Source organism: Silurus meridionalis, chromosome 20 (assembly GCF_014805685.1).
Source record: "Silurus meridionalis isolate SWU-2019-XX chromosome 20, ASM1480568v1, whole genome shotgun sequence".
NCBI lineage: Eukaryota > Metazoa > Chordata > Actinopteri > Siluriformes > Siluridae > Silurus > Silurus meridionalis.
In genome coordinates this window covers 7,688,583-7,705,464 of record NC_060903.1, presented here as the reverse complement: position 1 = coordinate 7,705,464, position 16,882 = coordinate 7,688,583, and the positions used below count along the sequence as shown (strand labels likewise).

The 16,882-nt window shown below is 39.4% G+C and overlaps 1 protein-coding gene across 2 annotated transcripts; it reads right to left on the bottom strand.

The window, feature by feature from the left end:
- Positions 1 to 3,761: 3,761 nt before the first annotated feature.
- cdc34b (cell division cycle 34 homolog (S. cerevisiae) b) lies at positions 3,762 to 16,770 on the bottom strand. Of its 2 annotated transcripts, XM_046876503.1 has the most exons (6): positions 16,634 to 16,770; positions 16,022 to 16,209; positions 9,868 to 9,954; positions 8,164 to 8,261; positions 7,307 to 7,441; positions 3,762 to 5,494 (listed from the first exon to the last, which is right to left on the bottom strand). In XM_046876503.1, exons 2-6 carry the CDS (start codon positions 16,205 to 16,207, stop codon positions 5,281 to 5,283), a joined length of 720 nt encoding a protein of 239 aa, XP_046732459.1. In that variant the 5' UTR covers positions 16,208 to 16,209; positions 16,634 to 16,770; the 3' UTR covers positions 3,762 to 5,280. The 2 variants fall into 2 exon arrangements, with proteins under 2 accessions (XP_046732459.1, XP_046732458.1); XM_046876502.1 differs by having other exon boundaries at positions 16,022 to 16,756.
- Positions 16,771 to 16,882: the final 112 nt, after the last annotated feature.

Genomic DNA, 16,882 nt, shown 5'->3' with positions numbered 1-16,882 from the left:
CCAGGCAAACTAGAACATCCTCTCATAGCCGTGATGCTGATCCGCACGTATGGATTCCTAGCATAATCCATCAAGGGCTGTACCAAGGACATTGTAAAAAGGACAACATGATGAAGGACTCGATGGCCACATTTTGGTCCTATTGACCTTTAAATATGTTGTCTTGCTTTACTTGAAGGTCTTTACATAAATCAATCCTGTAATGTAATAACTGTGGATGGCTTGATATATTTTTACTTTGACACACACACACACACATGCACACGGACGCAGGTTACAGTACATGAAGTAAGATTCAGTAACTTAAAATACTATTCTATATACAAATAAATATTCTATATACAATAAACAACAACTAGTGATTGTTCAGCACATTTCACAGCCAATTTTGTCTAAGAATGATTGAATAATGTTAATAATTTGTGATAGAAGGGTATCTGCAAGAGTAAAAGGGAAAGTTTATAAGACGGCGGTAAGACCTGCTATGTTGTATGGTTTCGAGACAGCGGCATTGTAAAAAATAAAGACAGGAGGCAGAGTTGAAGATGCTGCGATTTTAAATAAAGGTGATGAGGATGAACAGAATAAGAAATTCGTTTATTAGAAGGACCGTGCAGGTAGGACGTTTTGGAGACAAGGTTAGAGAGGCTAGATTGAGGTGATTTGGACATGTGCAAAGGAGGGACATGGGGTATATTGGTAGAAGAATGCTGAGGATGGAACCTCGAGGCAGGAGGAATGAGGGAAAGTCCAGGAGGAAGTTAAGGAATGTAGGAATAGGAATGAAAGAGGCAGATGTAGGGGACAGTGATATGGAGACGAGTGATCCGCTGTGGCGCCCCCTAAAGGGAGCAGCCAATAGAAGAAAAAATAAATCAATGTTGTATAATAATAGCAACTAAAGCGTAATGATATTATCACTACATTTTATGGTTTTTTTTTTTAGCATGTTAAACTATAGCTAAACTGTAAGGCTTCTCTGAAACCAACAACTAAACTCCTGAGGTAAAGGCTGTCGCATTTAAAACAGATCTCACTTACTTATGGAAGCTCTCAGCAAACTCATGAAATGACAAATGGTGAGATATACACCAAAGGTTTGTGGACACCTGACCATTCTTATGTGCTTCTATTGCTGTTATAACAACCTCCACACATTTGGGAAGATGTTCTATTAGATTTTGAATTGTGCTTGTGAAGATTTGCGCTCATTCCTCCACAAGGGTGTTAGTAAAGTCAGGTACTGATGTAGGTGGGGTCAGGAGGCCTGGGGTGCAGCCATTGTTCCAATTCATTACAAAGGTGTTCAGTAAGAATGAAGTCAGAGCTCAATAATAGGCCACTCAAGATCTTCCCCTCCAAGCCCTGTAAAGCATATCTTTGTGTACAGGGGCATTGTCATGCTAGAACAGGTTTGGGTATGCTAGTTGACGTTAAAGGAAAATGTAATGCCACCACATCCAAAAACAATTTATATAATTGTGTACCTCCAACTTTGTGCTAACAGTTTGGGGAAGAACCAGATTTTCTTCTATTTCTTTTTCTTCTTCTTTCAGCAGCTCCCATTAGTGGGTCGCCACAGCAAATCGGTCTCCATACCACCCTGTCCTTTACATCTGCCTCTTTCAAATTACCACCAATTATGTTCAACAAGCTCATAGAGGTTTAATGGACAGATGTCCAAATATTTGGCTTTGAAATGTATCTGCTGTAAGAGCTACAGATCCCTTTATTTCAGAGTTACAGCTTTATCTCTAGTGTCATGCATGTTTTTCAAGATATATGCAAAAGACTTGATATGCTAGATGCCGACCCCGCAAACATCCCGAACCATCTAGAGACGTACCTGTGCAATTTGGATCCCACTTCATGTGGAGTTTGACACTGGACCTCTTTGAGTGTTTAAAGGCTCTGGCATGGAGAAGCTGTTGTTGGATTTGTGATGATTGCAAATGTTGAGCTATTTTATGAGTTGTTCAGTAGCCCCTGGTTCCATAACTTCAACTGGCTGCATAAGACTGTAGAAAGGACATTACTTATAATCTTACACTCCAGTGCTCATGTTAGTTCTCACACTCCAGCGTTCTGTATTGCTTAAAGACTATAACCACACTCTTGATGTCACCCAAATGATGATGGGTTCCACTTTTGAGTTCGGTTCCTCTCAATGTTTCTTCCTCATTACATCTAACGGAGTTTTTCCTTGCCACAGTCGCCACGGCTGCTCATCAGGGATAAATACACACTATTCACCTTAACTGTTAAATTCTTTAAAGCTGATTTGAGACAATGTCTGTTGTGAAAAGTGCTATAGAAATAAACTGAACTTGACTTAGATTACGTTTCCTATTAAGAATAGAGCGAGGCCTGTCATCCAAATATGGCAGTATCCTGATCGCTCTGGCTATCAGAAGAGACACGTCTTTTGCATATAATCTTAAAAAAACATGCATGACACTAGAAATAAAGCTGTAACTCTGAATTGCAGGGACCTGTAGCTCTTACAGCAGATACATTTAAAGGCCAAATGTTTGGGCATCTGCCTATAAAACCTCTAGGGGCTTGTTGAACATAATATTCAGGATTTACTTTCTACCATAGCTTGTCCATTTGTCACTTTAAAGGGGTGGGCTGCTGCAAATCAATCCCCAGATCTTACTGAACAACTCGGTGAAACCTGCAAAAATCCTCTCTAAGTCAAATTTAAGACTTTTTCAAGACTATTAACAATGAAATTTAAGACCGATCACATCAAAAACACACACAAATACGTTGTTAGCAAATGGCCTAAACAAAGCCCTAAATAAATACATTTATTTTTTAATTATTATATAATAAGTATTGCTAAACTTGCACTTCCACACAGCTTCAAAGAATCCAGTCAACATCTGTGGTACAAGCCAGGAGATTTGCACCAATAACAAAGCTGATTGGCTGTGGCATGTTGTAGTCATAGCACAGCGAATTATATTTGCACTAGCGAAAGAAAGAACTACAAAAAGAAAACAACAAAATTTATAAGTGCTGAAGGAGCTTCTAGGTAATACTACAAGGGGTTCGGAAAATGTAAAATTATTTAAGCCCTAGAACACTGAATTTAAGACTTTTTAAGGCCTAAATTTTAGATTATTAAATTTGAGACTTTATCAGACCCAGCAGAAACACTGTAAGGGACATTTTGGTTTGATACCACTTCCAATCACCAATGCGACATTTAGGTGGTGCGCTGAAGTCGCTTTGGTGTTTTATTTTAATAAGCTCAAGGCAGGTAGCTATGGCGATCTCCTCATTCAGCCGCAAGAGCTTTAGTAGGAACATGCACATGTTTGGTGAGCTGCCTGGGCTGCAGTAGGAAGACCAATTCAATGTAACCAAATAGGTTATATGTGTGGACACTCAAGTGATTCTCACCATCTTTGGCATTTGCCTGACCTACATTCATGACACTAAACCGCTCCAGACACAGGATCCTTTCAAAGTATTGCAATTATACTAATAATACTAAATGTCTAAATGCAAGAAAATGAATTAATCCTACAAACCAGCTCGTTTTTCATGGTATAAACGCAAGGATTTAGAAGTCTAATGCAACATGGCGGATAGCTGTAGATCTTAGAAGCCAGCTTGCAGTTTGATCATCAACCAATTGAATGAAACAAATGTAACATTCTCCCTGCTAGAACCGTTTCTAGAGAATGGTGGTGTGAATGAGAAGCTACACAGGCACTGAATGAGGCATTACAAAGACTTAAACTCAGTTATTCTAATAAAGATTTTTTTATTTTTCAGTTTTTAAATAGGCCAACAAACCATAAAAATACATACAGGTCAGTAAAATGATCAGCCACATACTCACATGTGCACATCAGCCTCAAGGTTTAAGATTGTAAACCGCCTTCAAAAACAGAATTGATAGACTGGAGAAACTCACGAGAAGGTTGGTGATGCTGTGGAAGGGTTTTTTTTTTTTTTTATTGAATTTTTTTTTTCCCCCTGTTTGCTTTGTCCTGAGAGTCAATTAAAATGAGCTCACATCGAATTAATTAAACTGGTCAATGCTGATGTTAAAAGCCCTCTTCAGTCCACAAAATGCTCCAAAAGGCATGAAAGTAAATTAATGCAGACATTTTATAATTTTACTGAACTAGAAAATTGAAGAAAAAAAAAAAAATATCAAAACACACCCTAGTAGCCCCAAATGAAGGAATTTACATTGCAGTCAAAAAAATACATTCTCTATGAATAAAAACCTAGTTAGATTAAATGTAATTTGTGAGGGAGTGACACGATATTGGCATCACAAAATAAAAAAAATTTCAGCTCGACCGAAAGAAACATATATTGATCCTCCTTCCATTTTAACGTCAGATTCAAACCCTTGCTCGGATGCACACGATCACAGGACTTAAGGAAATCTATAGTTACAATTTGAGGTTAAAACACCACCATATTTAATTAATGCACAGAATCTTACATAGTGGTAGTCGGGGTGTAGGCCTCTGCAGGGCGAACGTGCACACGCACGCACGCACGCACACACACACACACACACACACACCATAGCCAAGTGTTTCTCTCTCAAACCAAACGATCATTTCCCTAACGCTGATAAATCACTCTACAGGCGCGCAAAACAAAATTCCAATCTTTGACCCACAGTGGTCCACAGTGCGGAGTTTTTTTCCCGCTCAAGCGCATCTGTGCATAAAAATCTAATGTGTTCGAGCAGAACAGTCGTGGAACGCAAGTGGCACGGATGAGACGTGATTCTGTTGTATTCCGTTCTTACGCCTTGCCTCTGGAGCATGTAAGTATGCAAAATGCATTTTATTGCTGAACTGGTTGGACTTGCAGATGATCCTTAATTAGAGCTCTTTCAGGAAAAAGGAAATAGTGGCTGAAGGGAGCAGCACTGTGTAATAAAAACGCCACTATGCCAACATGCACAGTAAATCTCCTTTTCACCCATTTTATAGTTGTTCTATTATTGAGCCGTTTTGACAAAGCTTCTATAGCGCAAGAATATAGGAAAAAAAAAAAAGGAAAAAAAAGGATAAGAAACGAAAAAGAGGAAACAAAAAAGAAAAAACTCATTTCAACAAATACCAGAGGGGGAAATGTTTTTTTTTTTTTTTTAACTAGGCAGGAAACAAAAAAAAACCCTAAAATATATCATTTTCAAAAGGAAAAGTAAATACAAGGTGCATGCGACAGCTTCTCGAAGTTTTGGAGGGGAAACGGTGGTGGTGAGGAGGATGGTGACGGTGGTGGGTGATGGGGTCACGATTCCTCGTTTCCTGAGTCGTCTTCGTCGTAACAACAGTCCTCGTCGTTATTGTCCTCCAAGTCCTCGTCATCATAGTAATCATCGTAAAACAAGTCAGAGCCCTCGTCTGTAGCGGGGGCACGCGTGCGCACACAGTACTCAGCCAGCGTAGTGGGAACTTTCACACCGTCTCGCTCGGCTTCTGCTTTAGTGGCCAGAACCTGCTTCCTGTAACACACGCGCACACACACATACACCAAGTTGAATATATTATAAACAGAAAAAACCTTCGAGTCCTATGCAAACCTGTAGCGAGTTTAAGTCTACCCCATGTACAGCTCCCCACCTTAAGAACGAGTTACGTTCTGCACGACTGTTCGTAGCATGAATTCGTTCCTAAGTTGTTACTGTGTTTGTTATTGACTACGCATATCTCCTAATGATGCAAGAGCTATAAATACTAATCGAATAAACAATAAAAACATACTAAAACAAATCGAAATAATGTATACAATATTTTGTATTACCTATTATAAAAATACTAACAATTTATAATAAAATTCATGTGCACCATGTAGACTCGTTACGGTCGACGACCAGCTCGCGGCGGCTTCTCAGTTTTAAACTTATTCGACTCCGAACAAATTTCACTTTGGAGGACAGGTTTGTTCATTTATGTCAACACATTGAAGTGCCGCTGCTCTAAAATCGTAAATGTACATTTTATACCATTTTATTCCTGCTGAAGTGGTAAATCGTTCATTTGGTCTGGAGTTTTATTGGCCTACGAATTAGTGTTCATTCTCACCTTTTGTTAGTTGATTGGGGCCAACAGGGGTGTGTCTGCATTTTTGTATTCCAAACCTAAAGTAACCCGAAGTCTATTGACGCTCTTGTTTGCTATTGGTCTGTGTAAATAGACAGAGCTGACAGCTGTGTCTATTTATTTGCGTCACCATTAGAGCTAGCATGCCATCACAGGCTGGCCTGTCACTAGCTGGTGTTTGTGTATTTTTTTTTAACCATGCTTTAGAACTATTATACTGTGTGGATTTGTTTCCAAAGCCTGTTTTACTTGGGGGACCCTGAACCAAAAATAAACTGAGTTTTTTTTTTTTTAGTATGATATCTAACCACACGAGGGCAGCACTACTCAAATGCATTGGCGCAGTCCTCGGTGAAATCTCCATAAAGTGCAACATACAACACCTACCTTGAAAAGCTAGCACAATGACTTTGCCTGATCGACATAATTCCAGTGTTATTTCTGGCATCTGGGAGACGCCCCTATGCAGAGTGACTTACAATTTTATAATACTGAGCAGTTGAGGGTTAGGGGCCTCGTTCAAGGGCCCAGCAGTGAAACCGTGGCAGTGCTGGGATTAAACCAATGACCATCCGTTTAGAAGTCAACCGTCTTAACCACTTACCTAGCACTTTGACTTGTTTTAAATCCACTGTTCGCAATACAACAATGGCAATTTTGTGGTGTAAGAAAGATAGGGAAGAAAAAAAAAAAAAAAAAAAAACATTCTTTACTGTATGTAATTTAAAATTGTGAGATTGTGAGTGTGTTTTATGCCAAAAGGTTACTGCATGCTTAAACCCCCACGGTGAAGCTCTGTTATGCTGTGGATGACATTTTGCTGGCTTCGTTCATGCCCACTTGCCCCATTAGAGGGAAGAGCAGCTGCAAATCGGTACAAAGTTCATCTGACTGATCAACTTTTTTTTGTTTGTTTGTTTTTGAAAATCTCTTCAGGATAAAGAACTGGAGCTAGCTGGTTCGGACTAAAATGGTGTATTGTATGGCTTTCGCAAATGTACAGGACCCGATAGACACCACTCTCCATGAAAACAACATTCGAAAGACATTTCGAGAAAAATGCTCATCTCTCACAAAATGTATAGGATCAGTGACAGGGCGACATGGCTGGGGGTGGGGGGGTGGCGGGTTTCCTTCAATTTGTCACTCTGTCGTATATCAAAGCAGCTGTGTCAACACTTAAGATTATTGGGAAATGAGAAGAAGATTCTTACCGAATGATCTCTGCGTACTCTCTGTCCTTTCCTTTGCTGTCTCTCCACTTGCGGTACATCACGGAGGCGTCCACGTTTGCGGGAGAAAAAGTGTTGGGCTCGTTCAGCAAGGATATGACACTCAGCAGGATGGTTCTGAAACACACACACACATCAAGGTAATCAAAAGGCTTTACGGATTTTTTAAATAGGATCTATTCATTACAACTGCTTAGGATGCGACAATTCAACTGCTTACCAAGCAGAAATCTGAGCCCGTCAGGCTACTGTGGTTTTATCAAGCAAGTGTGATTTGACATACGATAACCAAAACCTGATCTGAAATCTTCGAGAAAATTAGAACGATGACTTGGCAGCATGTCGGTTTCATGCAGAAATATGAGGTTCGTTGAGAAAAGGCTTATGATTTTTTTTTTTTTTATACATACAAGGAAACAAAATTCATACTTAAAAAAAAAAATAATAAAAAAAATAAAAATAAACACACCAACTGATCGATGACATCTGTTTCGCACCCATACACAGACACTTGCAAAGCCAACTTCCAGGAAATTACAAGGCTTTCCTCTACAGCTAGAGACACGCGAAACTTGATATTTGCATACAAACAAAAGAAAAAATGCGATTCTCAGACAGGAAAGGACTGTTAGTCACGTCCTATCACGTGACTAAAACGCACATTGCGTTTTTAAAGAGAAGAACGAAATCCGGGCAAAGAAAGTCAGAAGGTCAAAAAGTAGACTCGCAACATAATAGTTATCTTTTGAGAGGGACACAAAAACAACAAGTCAGGGTGAGAGGGGGTCTGTGTGTGTGTGTGTGTGTGTGTGTGTGTGTGTGTGTGTGTGTGTGTTCACCTGACGTTCTGTGTTGGGTTCCACCTCTCTGATGGCAGCTCACCACTCTGTGGGTCGTCTACCGGAGGGTGGAGGATAGAGATACACACGTCACCATTCTGAAAAGACGCACAAGATGCACATTTGCAAGGATGAACATGAGATTCCTTCAAGGTGGGTGTGAAAGTATACGCACAAGGGCTGGATAATATTCTGCAAATATTATAGACTAGTAGGATCCTCCTCCTACCACGTTTGTTATTTGTCCATCTCAAAACACTGCATCGCTGAATGTAACTTAACACAACGATCTATTTTGGGCTAAGCGGCACTGCATGCTGCTGCTCTAAAGAGAATATTTCAGTGAATTGTTGGCACTGAATAATACAGTGACACTGCAAGCACTGTATTTTAAAATGAGGTTATCAGACCAGGGACTTTCACACTCAAACAACATCGGTGTGGGCCTGGATGGGGTTTTTTTTTTTTTTTAGGTCAGTCTTTAAATGTGGCATTAAAGACATTTTTATTAAATCTACTACAAGAGAAACAACAGGGGACATGTTCATTTTTGATAGAATTTGTCAGTGTTTCGAAACAGAGTTAAAGCAGGAAATTACAGTTTTTTCAGCACAGAAAAGGCCTTCAAGATGGAGGGATCTGCAGTTTCTCTTTAACAACTTGCATTTCTTTTTTTATTAACTTGAAAATTCACACAATCAGACTGGCATATGAGTGCATCACAGATTTTCAGATTTGCTTACATGAGATAGATAGATAGATAGATAGATAGATAGATAGATAGATAGATAGATAGATAGATAGATAGATAGATAGATAGATAGATAGATAGATAGATAGACTAATAATGCAACAATAAATGAACACAAATATATAATGTCTTATTTAATTAATATAAATGTATATTGCTGATTGTGGAGAAATAGAAATAAAACACTTATAAAACATATACTGAAAATAGTCCATTTCTATAACATGGCAAGCACGCATTTCCTTCATGTGTTCTTTAACAGGCTTTGTGTTCTTAAAGCTAATCAAAACACTAAAATATGCAAATATAACTATTACGTCACTGGGTTCACTGGAAGATGTACTGGCTGTGCTGGATTTGGTGAACATTCCTGCCTCGATTTTTATTATTACGGCTTGAACCCTTGTGTACGGTCCTCTGCCGTAATGCTGCTTTACTTGAGAAGTGCCTGGGGTGTGGGGGTGTGGGGGGGTGTTAAAGCTTTTTAAAGACTGTGTGTGTGTAAGCCTTGGGCTCTCTTTGTTCCGAACTTTGTTTTGGTTAAGCCCATTCTCAAGAGTGAAAGATGGTTTTAGCAGAAATGTAAAAACATGAGTTTTTTTTCTACACTGGAAGGCACATGCACATATTTCAGAGCCTAGAAATGCTACAAACCTAGCTGTGTGCTCTTTGTCTGGTTCGTACACTCACGCTGCGCTACCGAGATAGCGCCGATAAACTTCCCTTACCTCATTATCACCAGCAGGAAGGGAACAGTTCATCCAAATAAACAAATGTACATTAACACAGTCATTTTGTATTACACATGGTGTTAATCAGCTTTATAATGTATGCGCATTATCCAAACTGGCGTTACAAAGGGCGGCGAAAAGGCGTTTAATATCCCAGTCACATTTCTCTAACACTGATCACATGGCTGAGGATAAAAAATTAAATAAATGGCATACTCTTACCTCATAAATGTTTGGGTGCCACATCTTCGTGAAGAATCTGAAGGCTGGGGGGGAGTAGGGGTAGTCGATGGGGAACTTGATACGTGCCTAGGATGAAAGGAAAAATAAATTGTTCACTAAACACACACTGTGGGAAACAAATAAACACGCAACGCAAGTAACCCGGCTCGAATTCCCTGTGTAGGTCCTCAGCCTCAGCCCTAATTAAGTCTGATCCTATGCGCAAGTCTAACAACTTTGCTTGTCCTGTAAAGTCCAGGATCATTTTAAAACCAATGAAGCCCCATGATAATCACGCATGGCCTACTAAAAGACAGTCTCCCTCACTAAGCAGGACAAAATAAGAGACGCTGGGATGGCTGCTGATAATTGGATTGGAGATGCACAAGACTCAAGGACACCGCACAGAAATACCAATGGGGAACATTGTTTTATCCGCTGAAACACCTGGGAGACTGATTACACAAGACGTGCGCACTAGGATCACCTGAACCATGTCCGGCCTTTTTTACAAAAATGCAGCTAAGATCATGTAGCCACCACTGAAACACAACACGCGTGTCATTTAGAAGCCAGAGAGATACGAGGAGATCGGGGATCAGAGAACAGCGTGTAAAATATTGAAAACGTTTGCACGGTACCAAAGGTGAGCGTTACGTAAAACGTGCAGCTGAAATTAAAATTTGAACGCGATGCCGCCCTGCAGAATTTGCTGATGGGCTCGATTAGCACGCTAATGAGTCACATTAGCCTTGTGAGTGGTGACTGGTAGACATTAGGCAGTCACCAATTATTCCTACGCAGCACTGTAGAGCACGTGCCCACAGCACTGACATTAACCTACTTAAAACGCAATCAGTGATCTCGAGTCCCGGAGGTCTCGAAACTGTGCGCTATATTATTTTTGACGATCTGAAAGATTTGAAATGCAACTCGTTTCCAAAACAATTACAGTGCAACGTGTTACAGCCGTTCAACCAAGCGCTTCGTGTGTGCGTAGAACTTTCTTCAGGGTACAGGGAAAAAAGAAAGAAAAAACATCACAGCTGGCTCGATCATGAAACCGCTGAGAGAATACCACAAGTGCAAAGCTGACAAAGCTGTGACGAATTGAAGCATAAGAAAAGCTTTTTTCTTCTTTTGTTTATTCGCACACAGCTTTTTATCTTTTATCGGAGAGTAAAGATAAACGGACCCTTTTAAGCTGATCGAGGAAGTTAAGGCCAAAAACTTGCATCACAAAATAATTTAACATTGCAGTAATCAGTGTATCGCAAATAGATTCTTCATAACGTGGCCCTATTTATTCACCAATTATTGGGCATTAATACGCAAAGTAAAATGGCAGCTCTGAAGCAACACAGTTTCCCTACTTATGAATTATTGTTGAATATTTTTTTCCCTTTACAATAAAGTAATAAAGCAAATGAATGCATGTTATTTTGGGCCTATAAACACCAGCACACAAATAAGAACTGCCACTGATTAACTCTATATAATATTACTGACTTATAGAGCAAAAATGTAACACAGTACACAGTCCCCATCAACACAAATACATAAAGATTGTTTTTTCTCTCCAACACTATTACAAACTGACCAACAGAACGTTGGCTGTAAGAGCAGATGAACATTGAAAATATTTTTAAATAGTACTGGGTGATACAACAGAATATATATGAAACATCCATTTCACTATTTTCTACAGATGATGCCATTACCATTTTTTTTTTTACCATTTTTGCAACACAATCAAAGGGAACCATGCCTTTTAAGAACTTTGTTCGGCGGTCCTTCCCCATTTACGCAGTGATGTCAAACTAGCATGGCTTCCCACGGCATCGGAAAATAAACTAAGTAAAATCTCTTTACTTAAAAGATCGACGGATCTATCGGTACAGTTATCCTGAATAAATAAGTATTAGCTTTAAACTGATAAACATTTTCGGTGAATTGAACACACTGACAATACAATTCACTGTGATATATATAATGTGTATATACAATTATTCAAATGTGCAGCATCAAAAATTGATTTCTCAACCGCTTACGGTGTAATGCAGCATTATTTTTACATATACTTTTTCGTTTGACTTTTCAAACCTGTACTAATTCGATACCCCTGAAGTGATATTTGAAGCCTTCTTTGCTGGGAGCTCAGTGCTGCCCTGTTTTATTCAAGCATGCACAGACAGGATTGGTTTATCAGGTGAAGTCAATATTTTCTTTTCTGCAGATGGGTTAAAACATTTTACAACCTTTTTAATGACAAATTTGTTTATAAATGTGTTTAAATGAAAACAAGAATAACACACCATGATACTGTGATGAGTTTCATTAAACAAAGAGTTTCCCATAACCTACTTTTTGCATGCAACTGTATTTGTAATTTAATGTAATATGGCTATTAAATGCATTAAATGGGTTTAGTTTTCAACTAGATTCTTTGATGCAATTTCAACAAAAGGTTTTTACAAATGTGTTCCTTTTAGGAGACTTGTCTTATTTTCTCTCTTATTTAGTGTTGCTCTTTAATAAAGAAAAGGTACTAGTTATCCGATTAATTAATGGAATGATGATTTGAATACCCGATTACTAAAATAATTGGAATAATAAACATTTTGGAAACTGCGTAAGAATAAATTCTAATTAATCGAATTACTGTGGAAAAATCAGTCAGCACTACCTTTTAAAGGGTATGTAAATTCTCTCATAGCACCTTGTATTTAAACATGTTGACAAAAATGCTAGATTAAAAAAATATGTTTTTCCAATATCATGAAAGACCACTGCAGCTTGCTTACATAATGCAAGTAACCAATTTTTGTCAAGTGCCCAATCATAAAGTACTACTCATGAACTAGGTAACGAGATTAGAATTTGTCCACCCATGACGCAGTGTTTGAAGCTGCCCACGAGTTGTTCAACAAGGAGTTCATTTATTATTTATTTTATTATTTTTTATTATTATTATTATTATACAGCCAATCAGTTGCAATAACTATTACTGCCAGTGTAGCTGCTGGTCATCAATCCAGCTGAGAGACGCCACACCTGACTGCATCTGTATAATCAGCTGATCTTGGCCTTTGATCGCCTATCAGGTGTGGCTCGTGTTCGATTAGAATGAAAACCTGCTGTCGCGCTTCCGCTTTGGAGATTCGATTGCACACCTCTGTTTGTTCACAAGTCTTCACAACAAGTCATGTTTTGCTCGGCTGCGATAAATATTTGCGGTAAACCGGATAATAACCGGTTGATTTGTACATTCATTCACAGGAGCAAAGTGGTAGCCATTAAAACCCAGACTGTGTGTATCCTCCTGGAGTTTTACAGTGTGTATAGATTTCCATACAAGAGGACCTTAGAGTTGAACCAAATAATTGGTCAGGTCTCTACGAGAGGTTTAATCAACAACCAATCGATAAATTCAGGCAGAATGAGACAAGCCGTTCAGTTAGAATGGGCAGTCACAATAACGGAGCTGCATTACTAGAATATTTCGCTCAAGCTGCATTCAGGTCTTGTGCTCATCATTTACACTGCATACCAGAATCTCGCATATCGGGAAGATAGGGTGCTGATAAACTTCCAGCTGAAGTGCCCCCCCCCAAAAAAAAATACATTCTTATAAAAAAAATTTAACTAAAGGAAAGTCATGTGAAAGGTGTTGAGGATCCGATGTTAATTAGGCAAATAGTGACTATTTTAAAGTTGTAGAAAGAAATGTGAAGGTACAGTGTAAACAGATTCTCATTTTATATTGTGTGCTACCAGAAATCATGCATTATTATTTTTTTATATCCCCAATAGTCACTTAGGTATGACATGACATTTTCTTACAGAAGCAATATTTTTATGCCAACATATTGCTTTTATCCTCAAACAGTAAACGGAGGACAGGTCTAGATTGAGGGCTCGGCTGTGCATGAGAGTAGATGAATTTGATTTCCTCTGGGACTCTCATTGGCTGCTTCTCATTGCTGTACTTGCAACTAGTTGCAGACCTGCTCACACTGAGGGATTTGTCATCATTAAAATAGGCTTCACTGCCCAAGGTTTGCAGAAAGCTAACCATCAACTACACAAATGCCAGATTGAGTCCTTCTTTTGTGGGGGGGGGAAAAACAACCCCTACTTTTCTAAGAAGAACAGCCAGTAGATTTTGGTGGGTGGCTGTGGGGATTCAGCCCCAAGACCATTAGTACGGTCAGACACTGCTTTTGGGGTGAGGAGGCCTGGAATGTAGTCAGCATGCCAGTTCATCCCAAAGGAGTTCAGTGGGGTTGAGATCAGGGCTCTGTGCAGACCGCTGAGCTCTTCCACTCCAAAACTTGGTGAAGCATGTCTCTACAGAGCTTGTTTTGTGCACAGAGGCATTGTCATGCTGGAACATGTTAAACCCCTTCGTTTCAGAAATAATTAGTTTACACCACACCAAGAAATTCTATACAATTTCAAAATTGTGTGTGGCAACAGTTCATGAAAGACCCACATATGAGGCAGTCAGGTGTCCTTAAACTTTAAGCTTCTGTGGTCAGTGGCAGACTGAAGAAAAAAACTTGTCTTGAACAGGTTTACACCACATGAGTAGGTTACTGATAGCAGGGGGTAAAGGGGTTAAGGGGAAGCCAAAATCTGGGTTAAAATCACATCGAATTTGCAAACCTTTGCTGTTTTCTCCACCGTGCATTTGGCCTTGTTTGGATTTTTATGAGAATCACTAAATGCAAGGCAGCTGTTCTGTGCTTGGCTACTCAAGTGCACTGGGAGACTGAAATAAACGAGGTGCACCGTGTCATGTTAATGCCAAAATGATTTGATAATGCAGAACCTTTTGGAATCGCTCATCAATGGATTACTCATTTGTTCGGTTCAACCGTTCCGAAGCAGCACTACTGGTTCTGGCGCTGCACGCCGAGAGCTCTGCAGGTTCATTCACCGATACACTCACACACACACACACACACACACACACACACACACACACACACAGAGAGAGGGGAAGCAGCTCACACTCCCAGCTCTGGCACTGCTCAAGTCTGAACACAGCCGCAGAAGGTAATGACGCCAGAGTATCGGCCAAACCCACAGCGTTTCCCCAGTGTAAACAAAGACAATAGGCTGAATGTGTGTCAGTATGACCCAGTTTTTTTTTTTTTTTTTATCTTTCAGAACAGATTCCACATTTCCCCTTTAATATAACCCCAGCCCATCTAACTCTATTTGGATATCCATTGCCTAATGAACGTATGTATTAAGATCCTTATTGTGGGTTTCAGATCAGGAACCGAAACTCTATCATGTCCCATTTGTGTGAAGTTCATTGGAAGCTTTTTATACACTGCTGGACTATGACCAAGGACAAAAAGATGATCATTTTATGGACTTTTTTTTGTTCAATACATATACAGGAACATCATATTAATGCTGAAATGCATTGATAAGGAAATAAGGCTTACAAAAAAAAATAAAAAATAGGCCTGAACACTACTTTTTCTTTGTCATTACATTATCTATCTATCTATGGAAATAAACAAAAAGGCAAAAAATAAAAATAGACCAGATGTAAACAGATAGTGTCAAAGATGTATTCACCTCGCTGATATAGAAATATATATAAGCATTAATATGCAACTAACAGTTGGGTGATCATGCAGAATTCAAAAGTACGTTTTGGAATAATAAATCTAACAAATAAAAGCTAAAATAGTCAAATATAATCCTAGTATAAGTGTGTAAAGCCATACGACGAGCCCACAATGTGCCCGTGCCAAACTCTACAGTACTCGAGACCTGCTATTGCTTCTGATGGTCGCGTTGTTGACAAAAGAGGAACAAAGAAAGCAAGCTTATACATTACCTCAAATACTAACTCAAATACACTACAAACTCCCAAACATCACCTACACCCGGTCTAACCAGGCGAATAAACCAAACGGTATTAAATAAAACAAAAGTTCGTAAATGGTAAGCTGTTGATTGTTCCTAGATGTCAATTCGGGTGTTAAAGCTGACCAAGCTAGCATGAAAGAACTAGCCTGAGCTTCATGAGGATATATATAGTCAGGGCAGTGCTATATTTAGCTAAACAGGCAAAAACTGCCCTGTATATTCCAGTGAGACACAATAAAGACCAAACGAACTATTTTACCTTAAAGTAACCCCCTTCATAGAGTGTGTTTGGAGGTCCGAAAATGGCCACTTCCCAGTTATAGAGATCTGCCTCGTCCACCAGGGTGATTTTGAAGCCCTCCACGGGTTCTTCCTGAAGGCTTTTCATTTCAAGCATTAGCGCTTTCTGAGAGCTGGCGACGTGTGAACTGTTGTTCTGAGCCATTTCTGAAAAAAATAAAGTTGAGTACAAGGGGAATTGAGACACCGCCTGCTGATTAGCGTAGTCTGTCTAGCTAAACTCGAGCTGAGCTAAAGCTAGCAAGGCTGTGCTAGCTGGCTTTGTGTGATAGCTTTTTAGCAGCTACACAAAAACGCCTATTGTTTGGCGGTGGAGTTGCCCAACGAGTCGCTCGATGTGACTTAATTCCTGTTAATTCCTGAATAAACCAAACGAAAATTTTCCTTAAACATAAAACATTATAAATAGTCACTATGTATCGATATCACGCCATCCAGAGACTATTCCACTTCTTTTCCTAGCTACGAAGCTCAACTGTTAAATCGAATTTTCTTTCCAAATCAGATCTTTGTCCTTTTTTTTGGTACAAAAATATATATACGCGGTTGGGGAGGAAAAAGAAATATTCACAGAGTCTGAAGCGACTTGCTCAATAGAGGAAAAGAACTGGAGTAAACAACTGCGATAGTTGACTGTCGCAGCTGGTGGAAGCTCCACTGTGAGTCTGGTGTCTGTGTGTGTGTGTGTATATGTGCTTAAATACGTGTGTGTGTGTGTGTTTCACCAGTTCCACTCGTCAATAACTTCGCAATGCATTGTGGTCTCTGAAGTCTCCAATGTCAGCCCATGCATCTCTACTTTTAACCCTACATATAACAA

Excerpts from the sequence above, each read along its gene's own strand:
- cdc34b (XM_046876503.1), bottom strand. The coding sequence starts at position 16,207 with ATGGCTCAGAACAACAGTTCACACGTCGCCAGCTCTCAGAAAGCGCTA. Across the intron at positions 9,955-16,021 it reads ATGAAGGGGGTTACTTTAAG|GCACGTATCAAGTTCCCCAT; the intron begins GTAAAATAGTTC and ends CTTTCATCCTAG. Across the intron at positions 8,262-9,867 it reads GGCACCCAAACATTTATGAG|AATGGTGACGTGTGTATCTC; the intron begins GTAAGAGTATGC and ends GCGTCTTTTCAG.